The sequence below is a fragment of the Cyanistes caeruleus genome, chromosome 8, assembly GCF_971803275.1.
Source record: "Cyanistes caeruleus chromosome 8, bCyaCae1.hap1.1, whole genome shotgun sequence".
In the NCBI taxonomy this organism is placed as follows: Eukaryota; Metazoa; Chordata; class Aves; order Passeriformes; family Paridae; genus Cyanistes; species Cyanistes caeruleus.
The window spans coordinates 18,807,730-18,822,631 of record NC_141708.1 but is presented as its reverse complement, the minus strand read 5'-3'; the positions used below and the strand labels follow the sequence as shown (position 1 = coordinate 18,822,631).

General features: G+C 40.5%; 2 protein-coding genes across 3 annotated transcripts; one reads left to right on the top strand and one right to left on the bottom strand.

The window, feature by feature from the left end:
* The first annotated feature begins 130 nt into the window (after positions 1-130).
* BLOC1S2 (biogenesis of lysosomal organelles complex 1 subunit 2) lies at positions 131-6,415 on the top strand. 2 transcript variants are annotated; one of them, XM_086899945.1, is made up of 5 exons: positions 131-309; positions 1,047-1,163; positions 1,977-2,096; positions 2,583-2,687; positions 3,213-6,415. In XM_086899945.1, the coding sequence occupies exons 1-5, from the start codon at positions 258-260 to the stop codon at positions 3,242-3,244; spliced, it is 426 nt and encodes a 141-aa protein (XP_086756071.1). In that variant the 5' UTR covers positions 131-257; the 3' UTR covers positions 3,245-6,415. The 2 variants fall into 2 exon arrangements, with proteins under 2 accessions (XP_086756071.1, XP_023785309.1); XM_023929541.2 differs by lacking the exon at positions 131-309 and adding an exon at positions 352-548.
* LOC111931120 (cytochrome P450 2H1-like) lies at positions 6,416-14,340 on the bottom strand. The gene is made up of 9 exons (XM_086899944.1): positions 14,091-14,340; positions 12,862-13,024; positions 11,858-12,007; positions 9,934-10,094; positions 9,361-9,537; positions 8,791-8,932; positions 8,318-8,505; positions 7,721-7,862; positions 6,416-7,230 (listed from the first exon to the last, which is right to left on the bottom strand). The coding sequence occupies exons 1-9, from the start codon at positions 14,268-14,270 to the stop codon at positions 7,049-7,051; spliced, it is 1,485 nt and encodes a 494-aa protein (XP_086756070.1). The 5' UTR covers positions 14,271-14,340; the 3' UTR covers positions 6,416-7,048.
* Between the last annotated feature and the right edge of the window lie 562 nt (positions 14,341-14,902).

Sequence of the window (14,902 nt, the reverse complement as noted above, 5' to 3'; positions counted from 1 at the left end):
CCGCATCGAGCACAAACCGGCCGCTCTCCGTTCTGCCTCGCTGCCTTTAACAGCTGGGGCAGATTAACCCCGTACTACGTCTTACACCTCCGTATTTGTCTGCGTCTGCAGCCGCGTCCCCGCAGCGCTCGCACACCGCGCAGCAGCCGTTCCCCTCAGGGGGCGGAGGCTGCGGGGCCCCTCCCTGCGCCGGGCGGTCCCGGGCCTGCCGCGGGCCGGAGGAGGCGGCTCCGGGCTGAGGGAGTGCCGCTCTGCCCATGGCGGCCGCCGCGGAGGGGCCGCCCGAGGCCGGCCCGCAGCCCGCCAAGCGTAAGGACCGGGGCAGGGGCAGGAGGACCGGGGCACGGGCCCGGGGAGGCCGCGGTGCGGACAGGAGCTCCCGGCGAGCCTGCGGCCTGGCGTGTGCCGGCCGGGCCGCGCCATACGCCCGCTGCCGGCCCGCGGCCCGGCCGGGTCCCGCCGCTTCGGTCGGAGGGAGCCGCGGGCCTCAGGCAGCCTTCGTGTGCGAGCTGGCCAGCGCTGCCGACGGGGAAAAAGCGGCCTGTCGGGTTAGGGAAGAGGTGCCGGGCTGCTCCGGGGAGGGGCAGGACAGGGGCAGATTGCGATAGAAACGGGTTTGCAGAAGAAAAGCGGCGATTGCCGCTTTCCGCGGGTGGGGATCTGCTGTACCCATATGAAGCAGACTGGGGCAGCCGTGCTTCTGTTCCGAGGCAGTGACTGGAAATAAACAGCACCGTGCATAGCCACTCGGAAGTTCTCCCCAAATTGCTTTGCTGTCTAAGCACAAGGAGGGGCTAATACTTGTCAGTGCTGTCAGGCCGGGTGCGTGTCTCTTGAATGCTCCCTGAAGTATTATTTTTAAATAATGTTGGTGCTGCTTCAAAGCTGCCATGGTTTGTTACCCCTTAGTGTAAAGAAGGCAACTAACGTGGAAATTAGCTGTAGGCAACTTGAAGGGGGAAAAAATAGGACCACGTAATCTTTCTGTTGTGTTTCTGGACTTGATACAGTTTGCCATAACCCTGTAATGTCTTTACCCTGAGTAGAGGATCCTGCTATTGAAACCGCAGAGGAAGCTAAGGAGCCAGCAGAAGCAGATATCAATGAACTCTGCAAAGACATGTTCAGCAAAATGGCCACTTACTTGACAGGTGAACTGACAGGTAAGGCACTGCAATACTGACCTGCAACTTCTTTCTTTTGTTTCAAAGACATCTACTGCATAGTTTGTCTAAACTGTGACTATTTAGATCACATCTGGTAAGACTGGCAGTCTAAATTTGGCATGTTGCTAGGCTGCTAACAACACTGAGATTAGTTACATTAATTTAGTGTAGTCCCAGAATAGCACAAATATTTTTCAGAACAATTCATTGTGGTAGCAGCAGCTTAAAAATAATTATTTTTTGTCTTGAAGAAGTTTGTAGATGGAAAATCAATCTAACAAAAGCAGTCTAGGTTAAGACAGAGTAGGAAGAATGCACTACAGAGAGTGGAGTTATTTTTTCCCAAGAGCAAGGATCATACACATTTTCCAACACTGATGCTTCAGAATAAACTGCTGTGGAAACTTAATTGTAGCAAAGTAAACTGCTCACCGAGTTAATGCATTGCATAGGCTCTAATTTTGAAAGCACTCCTGATTTGCACAGGCTTGAAGGCTATATGGTACAGATTACCAGTCTGCATTAGTGTCATCAGTTTTGTAAACGTGTCTAACTGACAGAATTAAGAGTAGAAATATGAGGACTTAGTAAATTTTTCTCAAAAAAAAGTTTAGAAGTGAATTCATCAGTGCAGTTGATTTTTGCTCACAAAATGTCATCTTTTTATAGAGTGTATACTTAAAACTGTATTTCCATCTAAACTGCTGTGCTTCATTTAGCTGTTGGTTTGAAATCTCTTGTCCTCTTGAAGAGTCTGCACACAATTCAAACCACATCACCTTTAATTAAAATAAACTATTTTTTTTTAAGCCACCAGTGAAGACTACAAACTCTTGGAAAACATGAATAAGCTGACTAGCTTGAAGTACTTAGAAATGAAAGATATTGCTATAAACATCAGTAGAAATCTGAAGGATTTAAATCAAAAGTGTAAGTACACCAGATAAGGTAGGTGTGTAATGAATGGTGCACTTGTTTGGGAAATAAAACATCTTAGAGTCAGAAGGTTCACACTCCATTAGTGCTGAAGGAAAGAAAACCCACTGATACAGATGTGCTGCTATGCAATGCCAGTCTTGTATATTTCTTAACAACTTTAGACTCTGTAGACTACTGTAAGAGAAAATACATCTGAATTTGTGTCCTGGTTTTCCCCAGATTCTGGGTCTGATAGGAATAACACTTCTTTTAATTCATGTTCTCTTGTTATTTGTGTTAGAGACTAGACAGTACTCTTAAACATTTCATACTTTCCTGGAACATGGCTGTCAGAGTTCCCAATTAATTTTGGGGTGGAAGAGGGCCCAGTCTTCTCTCTGAAGAATGTAATAAGAAATTCTTGTGTTTCAAGTGTGAACTGTTTCTTGGAAGTACATTACTGAGAACTGACAGATGAAATTTTTATGTTTTTTTAAGATGCTGATCTTCAGCCATATCTGGAACAGATAAACCTAATTGAGGAACAGGTTGCAGCTCTGGAGCAGGCAGCTTATAAATTGGATGCATATTCCAAAAAACTTGGTAACTATCATCCTCCACTGTTAAGACGTAGCGGTATAGTGCCTTGCAAGGGGATTTAAAAAGAAAGAAAGAAAGTAAACTCTGTTTTGTTTAAGAAATCTCAATTGCAGATTTCTGATATGCTGCTTTTGACCACAAACATTGTATGTGAAGTGTTAAGCATTATGAAAAGATTTCTGTAACAAATTACATTACAGTGGACTAATACAGGTGTTGTCAAACTACTTCTTATTAGTGAGGCTTGATTTCTTTTTTATGGCATACACGGACTCAAATTTTAAAGACTGATGTTTAGCCTTGCAAATTGAAGGATGTTCATAATGTTCTATCAGGCACTCAAGTCCTCTTGGCTTAAATTAATATTATTGTCTGACTTAAGCACCAGTTCTTAAAAAGTTCTTAAAAAAAATTGTTTTACAATTATATTTGCCTAAATGCATTAGAAAAAAAGGATACAGTAAATTAGCTTGCAGGATGCAAAGCTTTAACCTACCCAGTACTAAAATAGTATTTTTCCTTCTGCAGAAGCCAAGTACAAAAAACTGGAGAAACGATGAAATTACAACAGTCTATAAGCTGGAGTTGGGCAGTGAATCGGACTGATCTCTGGTTTTGCACAACAGCAATTCTGTATGTTGACAAGGATTTGGTTACAGCTGACATGGAGACTGGGAACTTTTTCCAGCTATTGAATACAGTAGGCTGTATTCAAGCTTAAGGCTGAATAATATTTTCCTCTTCTCAAGGGGTACTGTTGCCTCAGTTCTGCAGTGAAAAGTAGAAGCTTGTCCTTAACTCATGTCGACATTGGCTATATGTGTGTTAGTCCTGTTTTCCACATGAAATACTTGGTCTAGGGAAAGTCTTCCATAATCTGTAAAGACATTTTTCCCTTAGTAGCAGCAGGACCTAAACTTGAATTTTTCCTTCATTGAGCTCTGTGTTGGAAAGATACCTGGTCCTTTGGACTTAATGGGTGGGGTATTGAGAACACTTCATTTTGGTATCCCCTTTTATCTGTTTGAAATAGAGAGACTAATTACAAATTTACAATAAACTTGCTGCGTATATTTCTCTGGAATCTCAAATTCTGTTGGAAAGATTGCACAAACTGTTTTTTTGGTTTTTTTTTAAAAAGGGTCTATTAATAAAGACAAACTCCTTCAAGCTGCTAGGGATGATAGAAGAGAATATGTTTTAAACTCTGCATCTAGTATTCCTGCAGTTATATTCTTCAGCTGGACCTCTGGTGAAGTTTCAAGACATAGTACTTTATCACATGCTCAGTTAACTTTACCAGTGAATTTTGATCCTAGTAGTTTTTGAAGTGGCATGACTAGCCCAAAGTCTGCTTCTCTACTAGGTTAACCATGTTCCAAATTGCTGATTTGGCAGAGTTCTTTGTACTGAACAGGTATTCCTCCTACTCCAAGGATATTTTTTCTGTACCTGTTGATCTTAAGTAATTCAGGCTGGCTTTTCACTGAGTTGCAGTTGAAGACAGTACAAGTACTGATATGTAGGAAAGAAGTGGTTCAAACTTAGCATGTTTAAAAGAATGCCTAGTGAGATGCCAGTGTGATAAAGATCATCATGCTGTCAGGGTGTGTACAGCCACTAATTAGTCAGGATGGACACTTTTCCCCAGTGCTCTTTAAAAAGAGTGAAGCAGATGACTTTTGAGAGCCTTCACTATCACTTTGAAAATCCTGGGTTTGAAATAGAAATAGCATTTTTGTGCTCACCGTGTTGCCAACAGGGGGACACAGGGAGTCCCTGCCAGCAGGGAAAACCACAGATCGCACAGGAGAGGCACAGTTCGGACCATGCCTTGTTTGTGTTGAAAAAGTTGCTTGTACACAAAATACAGTGCCATTTTAAAACTACAAGGATTAAAACCTCCAGGGACTCTGAAGATGGAGATCCTTCTAGCCATGCACTGTCACCAAGTGCTTAGTGATTTCAGGTAAGAAAAGTAAGAAATAGTGAGTTCCTTCAGAAAGTCTTGAATATTCCACCTCCAGGATGCAAAAATGAGAGAAGGGGCTTGTCCCACAGTTGACTTTATTTTTGAGAGGAAATTTAAGAGATGGAGTTCCTGGCTGACTGGAAGACTGTGTGACAGTGGCATCCCAGTTAGATTAAGAGCTGACAGCTGTGTCTCTGAGTAACTGTTACCCTCCCTGCCTGAGGGAGCTCTGTGTTGCTGGTAGAATCCAAATCATGTCAAGGATGGCAGGTGTTTGGAGAATATCACCATAGAAGAGACATAGGTGTGTGTGAACAGCATTGTACTGGGGAAATGTATAGTCAGTCCAAAAAGCCTGCCAAAGCTATGACTTGGTTACTGCTCAGATATTTCACCTGGAGAATCCCTGAGAAATTCCAGAGGAGGTACAGAAGGAGGTTAAATCTCGCAGTTCTCCTTTGCAGCATTTTCTGGTAGAAAATAGAGTAAGAAAATAGTGGGTTCTTAAAGGGAGGAATAGGAGGAAAACAGAACTAAAGGAGGGATGATGGATGGGAGTCCAGGGGAAAAGTGTGTCTTAAAAGTGGTCTGCAAACCACTTTGGAGCTGAAACCTTAATGTTTTTAATGGCTTGGACTGCAACTGACAACCAGGGGATGAAAATCAGCCTAGCAAATACAGCTCTTTTGGCAGAAGCAGAAGAATTGTGTTTTTCCAGCATCTTAAGATGGTCAGCCCAGTCACTCTAACGTGTTATTTTGAAGTCATTCAAGTTTCTTAGCAGTACCCAGTGGAGGTATCCAGTCTTCAGAATCGGGGCAAATGGCTTTAACCCTCCTCTGATCCCAAAGCACACTTCATAGCATGGTGGAGTCTCCAGGTGCTAAAGCTGTTTTGCTGATCTGCATTGGCTTGCAGCTTCATTCTTCCTTGGCTTTTCAGCCTGGAGGAAGATAACTGGTACAAGCAAGCTGCTCCTTCATTTGTTTTGGCTATTAGTTGTGGCACAGCTAAAGAGGAAGTACAGTGCTTTCTTCTTTTTATCTGGTAAGAGGACTTAATTCTGTGATCCTGTGACATTTGTGGCTTTTTGCCTTTGCAGTGCCATGCTAGTAATGTATAGTATATCTAGCTTATTAATATTTGAAAGGAAGCAACTTCCATTGGTTTCACATAAACAGTTAATGGCATTGTGGTAATATTACAGTTCAGTCTTTTCCCACATAGTACAGATTCAGCTCTCTTCACTGTAATCACTATATATTATACATTGATGGGAATGTGATCAAGACAGGAAATTCCAGCCATTGATCTGTACATATATGTTTGGCAGATTATATAAACTCTATTTATGATTTTTTTTTTGTGACTGTAATATTGCTGTAGTGATCTTTATGTACTTCATAAAATATTGGGAAGATGCAAGCTGGTGTTCATCTAGGAAAAGGTGCTGTGGAGGGGGGATTATTTAAATTTATTTAAATAATTATTTAAATTTGTCTTTTTTTTACCCAATGAACAGCTCTGTAACCACAGTTGGGGTTCTGATAGGTCCTAAAGGGTCAGTGCAGCTTTATCCCAAATTTGGAATGGACATTTACAGGTCATTAGCCAGCTCATTCATCAAGCCATAGTACATTTCATATGAGTGAAATGAAGCTGTCAGATGTGTACAGGACTTGAAAGAGATTCGGAATGTAAGCTTTGTGGACACTGCTTTTTCAATAAAAGATTTTCTGGAATATCAGAGAAACAACAATTCAGTATACTGCTTCTTTATTTTGCAGTATAAATTGCAATTCCATGAACCCTCATTGTAATCACACAGAGGATGACCCATCTGTGGCCTGGTCATTGATAAACTCTTCCCCCCACAGTAGACAGTAAGTACTGAGGCAAGAATATAATAGATGGTCATTATTTAACATCAAAAAAAAAAAACCCTCAGTGTTTTATGTTTGAGTTTACAAATAGATTACAGACAAATTAAAGTACAGAGAGAGGTACTTCAAGCAAAGTTTGTAAAAACCCTGGAGTACAAGCGTCTGTTCCTGATGGAACCCCTCAGTGATAGGAACAGCAGCAGCAGGGCTCTCAGAGAACTAGTGCAGACAGCCTGGCATGTCAGGAGCCAGGCAGGAACCAGAGCTGAGTGAGGTAGATGCAGAGAAGAATCTGTGTAATTTTGCACAGGGAGCCGTGTTCTTCCCCGTGTGATTGCCTATTCTGTTAAGAGCTGGCTGTGGTGATTACAGAAGCACCATACAACTTTCTAAGCATTCTTCTCTCCATAAAGTATTTACCAAATGGTCTGAGTATTTCATTCTCAATGGATTGGGGAATGACTGTCGTTCAACCAGTTGAGTTTGGGATCTGGAAACTCTTCACTTGGCTAACGTGGAACAAAGGAGACCTCATAGTGTTGGGGCATGTTTGCCAGACTGGTGATTATTGGGCTAATGTCAATGTCTTTGTGATCCACAGTAGGCTTCAAAGTAAAGTTCTGCAGGATGGATGTTAAAAATATAAATATCTCCATCCGGGCCAGACCTTCTCCTGCACAGACACGTTTTCCTACAAGCAAAAGGAAAGAAAAAGAAAAGTTTCAGTGGAGTATTTTGCTGATAACTGATTTTAGCCACAGTTCCATGAAAGTTCAGATATCTCAGAATGCATAGGCATTACTGCACTATTTTTGGGAAGCATGAATTAAACTAGGAACTAAAGGTCTAGAACGAGAGCGCTCAGTGTGTGAGGGCAGTTTGAAGGCTCTGGTTGCTCATGCTCTGCTGCTGTTTGATGGTAAGTTTGAGAGACAAGTTGCATTGCCAAGTCCCACTTCATACACATCTTGTAGAAAGCACTGGAGGAGGTTTTGTGTTTGCTAAAAACAAAAGTCAACTGAAAAGTCAACTGAACTCTAACAGGGGGTAGAGCTGCCTAGAAATGACTGTAGCAGATGTCACCTGACATCATTGTGCTGACAATGTTGATTGAGCCATGAAATCTTCAGAGAGATTTCAGGAGAGGATGGTCTAGGATCTGAAACAGCAAGAGGTCTTACCTGTAGAAAATGGCATGAAATAGTCACTCTTTTTAAAGGTACCATTTGCATTCAAGAAATGTCCTGGGTCAAATTTTTCTGGATTTGGAAATTCCTTGCTATCATGTAGGACAGAACTCAGCATAGGGAATATCATAGTATCCTGAATTAACAAAAAAGAAAGGTACAATGGAGGTACGTTAAAGCAAGGAGGCACTATGAAGTTCTCAGAGCTAAATAGAAGGGTAGTCAAAGTTTAGCCAGTTTTAATGAACATTGAATGCGTGAAAATATATGCCATTGGTATGGCAAAGATGTTTTTTAGTGAATTTTAATTGGGAGCCTGTTTAGAGTATTTAATATTGCTTCCAAATAAATTACCAAAAAAAACCCCAAAAACCCCCAAATATCTCCCTCTTCATATAGAGGATGAAAAAGTATTTTCTTCTTTTTTTTCTAATAGAAGGGGTTGGACTCAATAGCTTCCAGAATCCTCTTCCAAGAAAAAAAAAAATAAAATTTTAGTATCACCTTTCAATATTTTTTAAAATAAATAAAATAAAATAACGTCATTGTTTTCCAGAGATTACAATTTTTCTCAGACACAGTGGAACAGACCTTGGGGATAAAATAGTCTCTGAACTTGGTGTCTCTGATTACAGCATGTGGGACATTAATCGGAAGGAAATCAATGTATCTCTGGATTTCATGGATCACAGCATCTGTAAAGGGCATCTGGCTCCGATCCGACATGTGAGGGCTTCGGTCTCGGCCAATCACGGAATCAATCTCCTTTTGCATTTTCTCTGTTAAGAAATCAGTAGATGTCGAATGAACAAGTCCCCCATCTGTTTGCCTAAACCTGTCTACACATTTACAATAAAAATTTATTTTAGAACACCAGGAATATATGAATATACTTAGTATTAACATCTGCTTCCCGTGAACACAACTAAGACTTATACAGATTTCCACACTGCAAAAATATATTTCCTTACTTAGGGGACTATTGCCACGTGTGGTAATGACAGGAATTGTCCAAACTGACCCCACAACCTATTAAAAAGTTTTAAACTATTTATTTCCATTACCTACTATCTCTGGGTATTTATGGAGAATCAGAATTGCGAATCTCAGTGTGGTGCTTGTGGTCCCTGTTCCCGCAAGGAACAAGTCGAGCGTGGTTCTGCTCAAGGTCTCAGTGGTGAATTTTGAGTCAACATTCCCTTTCTCCTGCAGGAAGATTTGGCAGAAAATTTTGAATGACAATGCCAAGGAGTTTGCTTGAAAAGAAAAATCCTGTACCCATAATGTAGGTTTATGAACATATCTAATGTTCTTTCAAAAACATGACACTCATTCTCCAGAACAGCAGCATTTATGGTAGGTTTACTGAATAATATTATGAACCTTTTTTAATGTGGAAGGAGCATTGAATTATATTAACTAGATTGGTCTTCAGCTTTCATTACTTTGGCTCGTGCTGTTAATTCTGTGTTTAAAATTCATTGATAAGAAAATGGAGAGGATAAAATGAAGTCAATGTGTCAAGAAGAGCAAGTTCCCCTCTATTTGCAAAAACCAAATGCCCCATCACAAGTAAAGATGTGAATCAAGCAGGGATTTCCATATAATCCAATACATCTCTACTCTTACAGTACCTGTTCCATTTTATTAAGAAAAGCATCAATAAAATCTCGAGGACAAGTGGGATCCAGGGTTTTCTGGTGTTCCAATACGATATCAGTTGTAAATTTATCAATTTTTTCAAAATTTTTTATCAAAAGTTGATGAGGTCCAGGTATATAATCCATGAGAGTTGGGAAGAAATTATATGCCTGTAAAAATAAAGAGATTAAAAAGCACATTCTGATTAATATGGATAAAATAAAATGTTCCTCTGATTATAACTATAAAAATAGTTAAACAGGGGCAGTTAAACTGTTTTGGAACATTAGGTCTTTCTTACTCAGGATTTTATTGCCATTTACTTTATGATTTCACTATATTCAAGGATTTGAGCAACTTTTGCAATGATAGCCTTTGGACATTCAATGGCAATTCCTTAAGGTAAGGAAAAACCAGCCGGAATTTGTTTAACTGCCTTTTTCACTTCCAAAATTTTTTTCAAATTTAGGAAAACCCACTGCAATTAAAAACTAATAACATGAGTAAATATTCCTTAATAACATATTGTAATAACTAAGAAATGTATTAAATAAAACCACACACACCTGTGTTTGTATAGAGGTCTGGAGCTGGCTGTTTTCCTCTATCCAATCAATTAAAGTTAGAAATTTCTTGTCCTCATAGTTAAACCGATCCCCAAAGACGATGGAACAGATGATGTTGGAAACCGCATGGATTAGGTAATTGCCGGGGTTGAGGGGTCGCTCTGCAACAACCACCAAAAACATGGTATCTTGCTTTCAGTATTTCATGAATCATCCCCTCCTCTGACATTACAGGGTAGTTTCACGTTCTCTGGAGATCCAGAATTTTGCACTCCTTTGAAAGGATGGTGAAGGGCTTATCTAATTTATTCTTCTCGTCTTGAAGTGAACTAATTTCACTCTTACAATGGTTTAAGTATCATTGTCTTAAATATCTTTTGTCTTATTCTCAGCAGAACACTGGTCTGAGTGCCTTAGTTCCTCTTCAGCTAGCACATGCCTGTCTTATAGACTGTTTATTAGAAAGAGTCTAAACATTCCCACAAAATCCCAATTAAACCATGGGGGCTTTGTCTGAATCATGTCTTTAGGTTATTGCACTCTCCTTATTAACTTTATTTGCGTAACCTGTTATATAACCCTTTCCTTGAGGTTCAAATGCCAGTGATCAAAGTCTAGTTTTGATAGCAGAGCTGCATAACTCCTGTAAAGAGAACTGTGGTGTAAGCAGAAAGCAAGATAAGATCCAAGAAAGAAAGGAAAGCTATAATTACAGACAGTGATAGGGTGCATCTCAAGGTTTCAAGATGAGAAACAATAACATGTAAAGGTATAAAATCCTGAAAGAAAACCACAGAGTGAGAAAATGTCAGCTTGGTAGCAGACCATTCCAAGGAGCAATAGCACCAATTCTCTGCCTGACCAGTTACTCTATGGCCATTGAAGACTCAGCAGATATCTCAGAGGTGGTGAGTATATTAATGCTGAATGTAGAAGACACTGGTCATAGCTATTTATTAATTGCATTAAGGGTAAATAATGGATTTATACTTCTTGGTTGTGTATATCTGGCTTGTAAAACCTTTTAACACACAGTAAAAGACGCTGTAACAATGTGAGCCAGAGTTAGAGGCTTGCATAAGGGCACAAGAAATACAGTATTACTGTGATAGTCAAAAGCAATGCAGGTGAGAGGTCTTTCTGATTTATAAAATGAATGTTTATCTGAGAAGCCAGATTGACTTTTCTAGTGGCTTATGGAAAACAGTGATGCTTAATCATCCTCTTATATCCATCTGCTTTCCCCCCTTGCAGAATAAGCACATGTTGAGGGCTGGCAATGAAAAGGAAGCCTGGGGTCCAGGCTGGAACTCTGCCACCCTCAGGAGACACACTTAGAAGTACCACTGACTTATATACTACCAAAAAAACACATTTACAGGTTGAAACCAAGTGGGTAACCTTATACCCTGCCCTCAGATGTAGCTTATATCCCTGTTCCTATTGGACAACAGCACCAATACTGGGACATATTGTCTAGAGCTCAGATGGACTGGACCCAACCCCAAATATCTGCAAATGAGTTCTCTGGTCTCCTACTTCTTCAAGATCTGTTTACATGAAGCTGCAGGAGACATGGTGAAGAAGAGCATACTTGGCTACCTGACAGCATCCAGCACTGTCTCCAGTGCTGGATTCCATCAAACCCTTGGCTCTGTGGCAAAGCCATTCCTTTTGCCACTTCCTGTCTTGTTCCTCAAGCAGAATAGGTTAAAAGCTGCTTTCAAAAGCAGCTTTTTTTCTTCTACTTTTATCCTCCATACTGTCACAGTGCCTTTGATTGACCCACTGATAACTTTGCCTACAGAAGCAGGGGGCAGAAACAGCCCACTCCTTGAGTCATAGATTTTGTGAAGCAGCCCTACACCCATCATTGTCTCACTGCAGATATGCAGAGTCTCAGCAGGCACAGCCCTTTTCATACCACGTGTGTTCTTGAGCCTCTCCACCAGAAAATGAGCTTCCTCCTGGATTCGCTCCTCAATGCCCTTTTTCCCCATCCCAAAATCCCGCAGGGTGGTGAGTGTAAATCGTCTCAGCTGCTTCCAGGTCTCCCCATTGCTGGTCACAATGCCTGACACAAAGAGGAAAAATAGGCCTTCATGATGAATCGGGGATTTTTTCCCTTTAATGAAAACTACACAGTAAATACTCAGCATGCAAAGACACCTCTCTGTGGAGTTACACTGCAATTGCTATCTACCCAAAATAATAACTTCTCTGCAATTGTTAAGGTGACAAATTTGATCCATCTGTCACAGCAGTTGAATAAAATTGACTTTATTCCCAGGATAAGAAAAACTATGTTAGGAAGTAAGTAAGAAGTAATGCTGAATTGGTCTCGGGCACGAGGCCTTTACACTGACATAACCAGTCAAATGTTCTGCTGTGCACCTTCATAGAGCGTATCATTATGGAAAATACCATTGGTACTGCACTATATATATAATACCATGGAATATGGTATTATAAATGCCATATTAGGGACTGACCTGGTGAATAATCTCATGACCTAATGTGGACTGTGGCCCTTACTGGGTTAGCTTATATTATCTTATCTTTGTTGTGTTGTGGGCTTTCCTTTTGCTAGTTCCTTAGCTGTGTGTATATTCAGATTTTCAGAAATGGGAGAATGAATGTAAGACCTTAGAGGCACATTTAGAGTACAAAATTTTAGCTGGAGCTTGAAGCATGCTGGAAATTAAAAGGCACTCAGTGAAGCCATCCTGGGATCTTTAATGGTTCTCCAGGGGACCAGTTTACTCAGTGGTCCAAGTAATGAGCTGTGTTTTTGGCCTTTAACTGCTAATTTGTCTGCACAAAAGTAGTAAACTAAATCTACTGCTCCCCCCTGCACTGCCCTCTCAGCTGTGTTTCTGAAGCTCTGAAGGCATCTTTTTTTGCATTCTGGCGTTACCAAGCACATACCTGTGCCTTGGAAGAGTTTCTTGAGCAATGGTAGACTGCCTCTTCCACTGAAGTCATCTCCTTGATCAACCAGAGCTTCTTTCACAACATCATAGCCATACAGGACCACAACCTTTTGTGGGCCTAAATGCAACGTGAAGACAGGACCATACTTCTCACTGAGCTGTAGGAAAGGTGAGCATAAAGAACAACATGACAACATGAATGATAATCGTGTGATGTTTGTAGCAAAGAGGTCTGAGGGACGATGTGTCATTGTTCCAGCACTGTTGAGACATGACATTGATTAACAACACTGCAGAGATCTTTCAATTATGAGTTACAGACAAGGGAAGAGGGAATTGTACAAGAAATAGGGAATATGAATGAAAATGGCGAGTATCCAGTCCAAATCTGACAAAAGAAAATAGCCCTTCACAGAGCTGGCAAAAGATTTCAGAATGCCTTTGTGCAGGGCATAGTGGATAACAATTTACATGAGCTCTAAAATCAGTTATATACACAATATAGAAGCAAATGCCTAAAGGTTTTTTGACCACAAACAGTGAAACTGTCTCTCAAATGGTTATTTTGGGCAGATGGGTGACATCAGTCAGGGGTGGGAATGGACAGCACGATTCAACTCCAAACATTTTTACTACAATTTCTGCACTTGCTTCTTCCAGGAGATCCTACGTATCTGCTAGGGAGCAGAGGCAGCAGAGTGGAGCTGGGTTCTCCCATTGAAAAGGGCCAGGCTACACTGCCAGCATGATAAGGAATTGAGCACAGGAGGATTATACTGCAACAGCATCAGTGCCTTGATTGCAAATCCACTGCAAATAGTATACTGTGGCACACATTGTGAGGTCAGCACAGAACTCATTTCAGTATGGTCACTGCAAATATATAGACTGACTTATAATAGATATAGATATAGATATAGATACAGATATAGATATAGATATAGATATAGATATAGATATAGATATAGATATAGATATAGATATAGATATATAGATATACACACACACCTGTAGTATATAGACTCAGAAATACAATAAACAAAAAGATTATTGCAATATATAGACTTAATAAGCATGTATATATAGGAAACCATGTTTTTTCTGTTTGAATCTAACATTTGGTCAATGCAAATTAAGCTTATGAATTTAGCTGAGACCATCAGGACTGGACTTTACTTTATATGCCATGAAGACAACATAGGTAAGAATAAGGCAGTCCCTTACCTTTTTTATGCTTTCAGGCAAATTCCATGGGTTTATCTGCAGCAGGTTTCCAACAATGGGGAATGCAGTGGGACCAGGAGGCTCTTTACCTTTTTGAGATCTGCTTCTCCATGAGGCAAATGCCAGGAGGCATGAGATGCATACCAGCAAGAAAATAGTGGTCGTTCCCAGGGCCTCCATGGTGGGCTGAGGAAAGAGAAGTCAAGTGTCAGAAAAGCCTGATGCTGGACCTGTAAATCCATGCCTATTTATATGCTGTGGTGCCAAAGGACGTGGTTGAAATTAGCCAATAGTGCCTTCCCATTCCTTTTGAGATACGAGTTTACTTATTAATCTGCTCATGATAAGAATGAATGTTACTAAAGCTGACTTTGTGAGTTATGTAATAGTCCTAAAGCAATGGCAATTAAGACCCGGCAAAGCCCTGGTAGGGAAAAAAAATGAACAAGGAATGAGAACATGTGTAGAGAGCAGAAGATGGTAAAAACTGTAATGTAAGAAAGGGAATGGAAGTATTAATGGAATAAAAAAAAGAAACAGCTTTCATTACCTTAGAAAGTCCCTGTGTAATAAGAAAGAGATATGACATTGCTCATAAAGTAATCCTGATTGAGAATCTGCAGAAGAAGATTGGTTATCTCTGTTTATCTCTAGCTATGAAACTGGTGCTCAAAGGCAATGCAGTTGACAATGCTGGCAAGAAAAATGAAGTGTGCCAAACACAGAATATTGAGTTGGAAGAAACCAACAAAGTTCATCTAGTCCAGCTCTAAAGTGAATGGTCCCTACAGGGATCAATGCACAATGTTGAC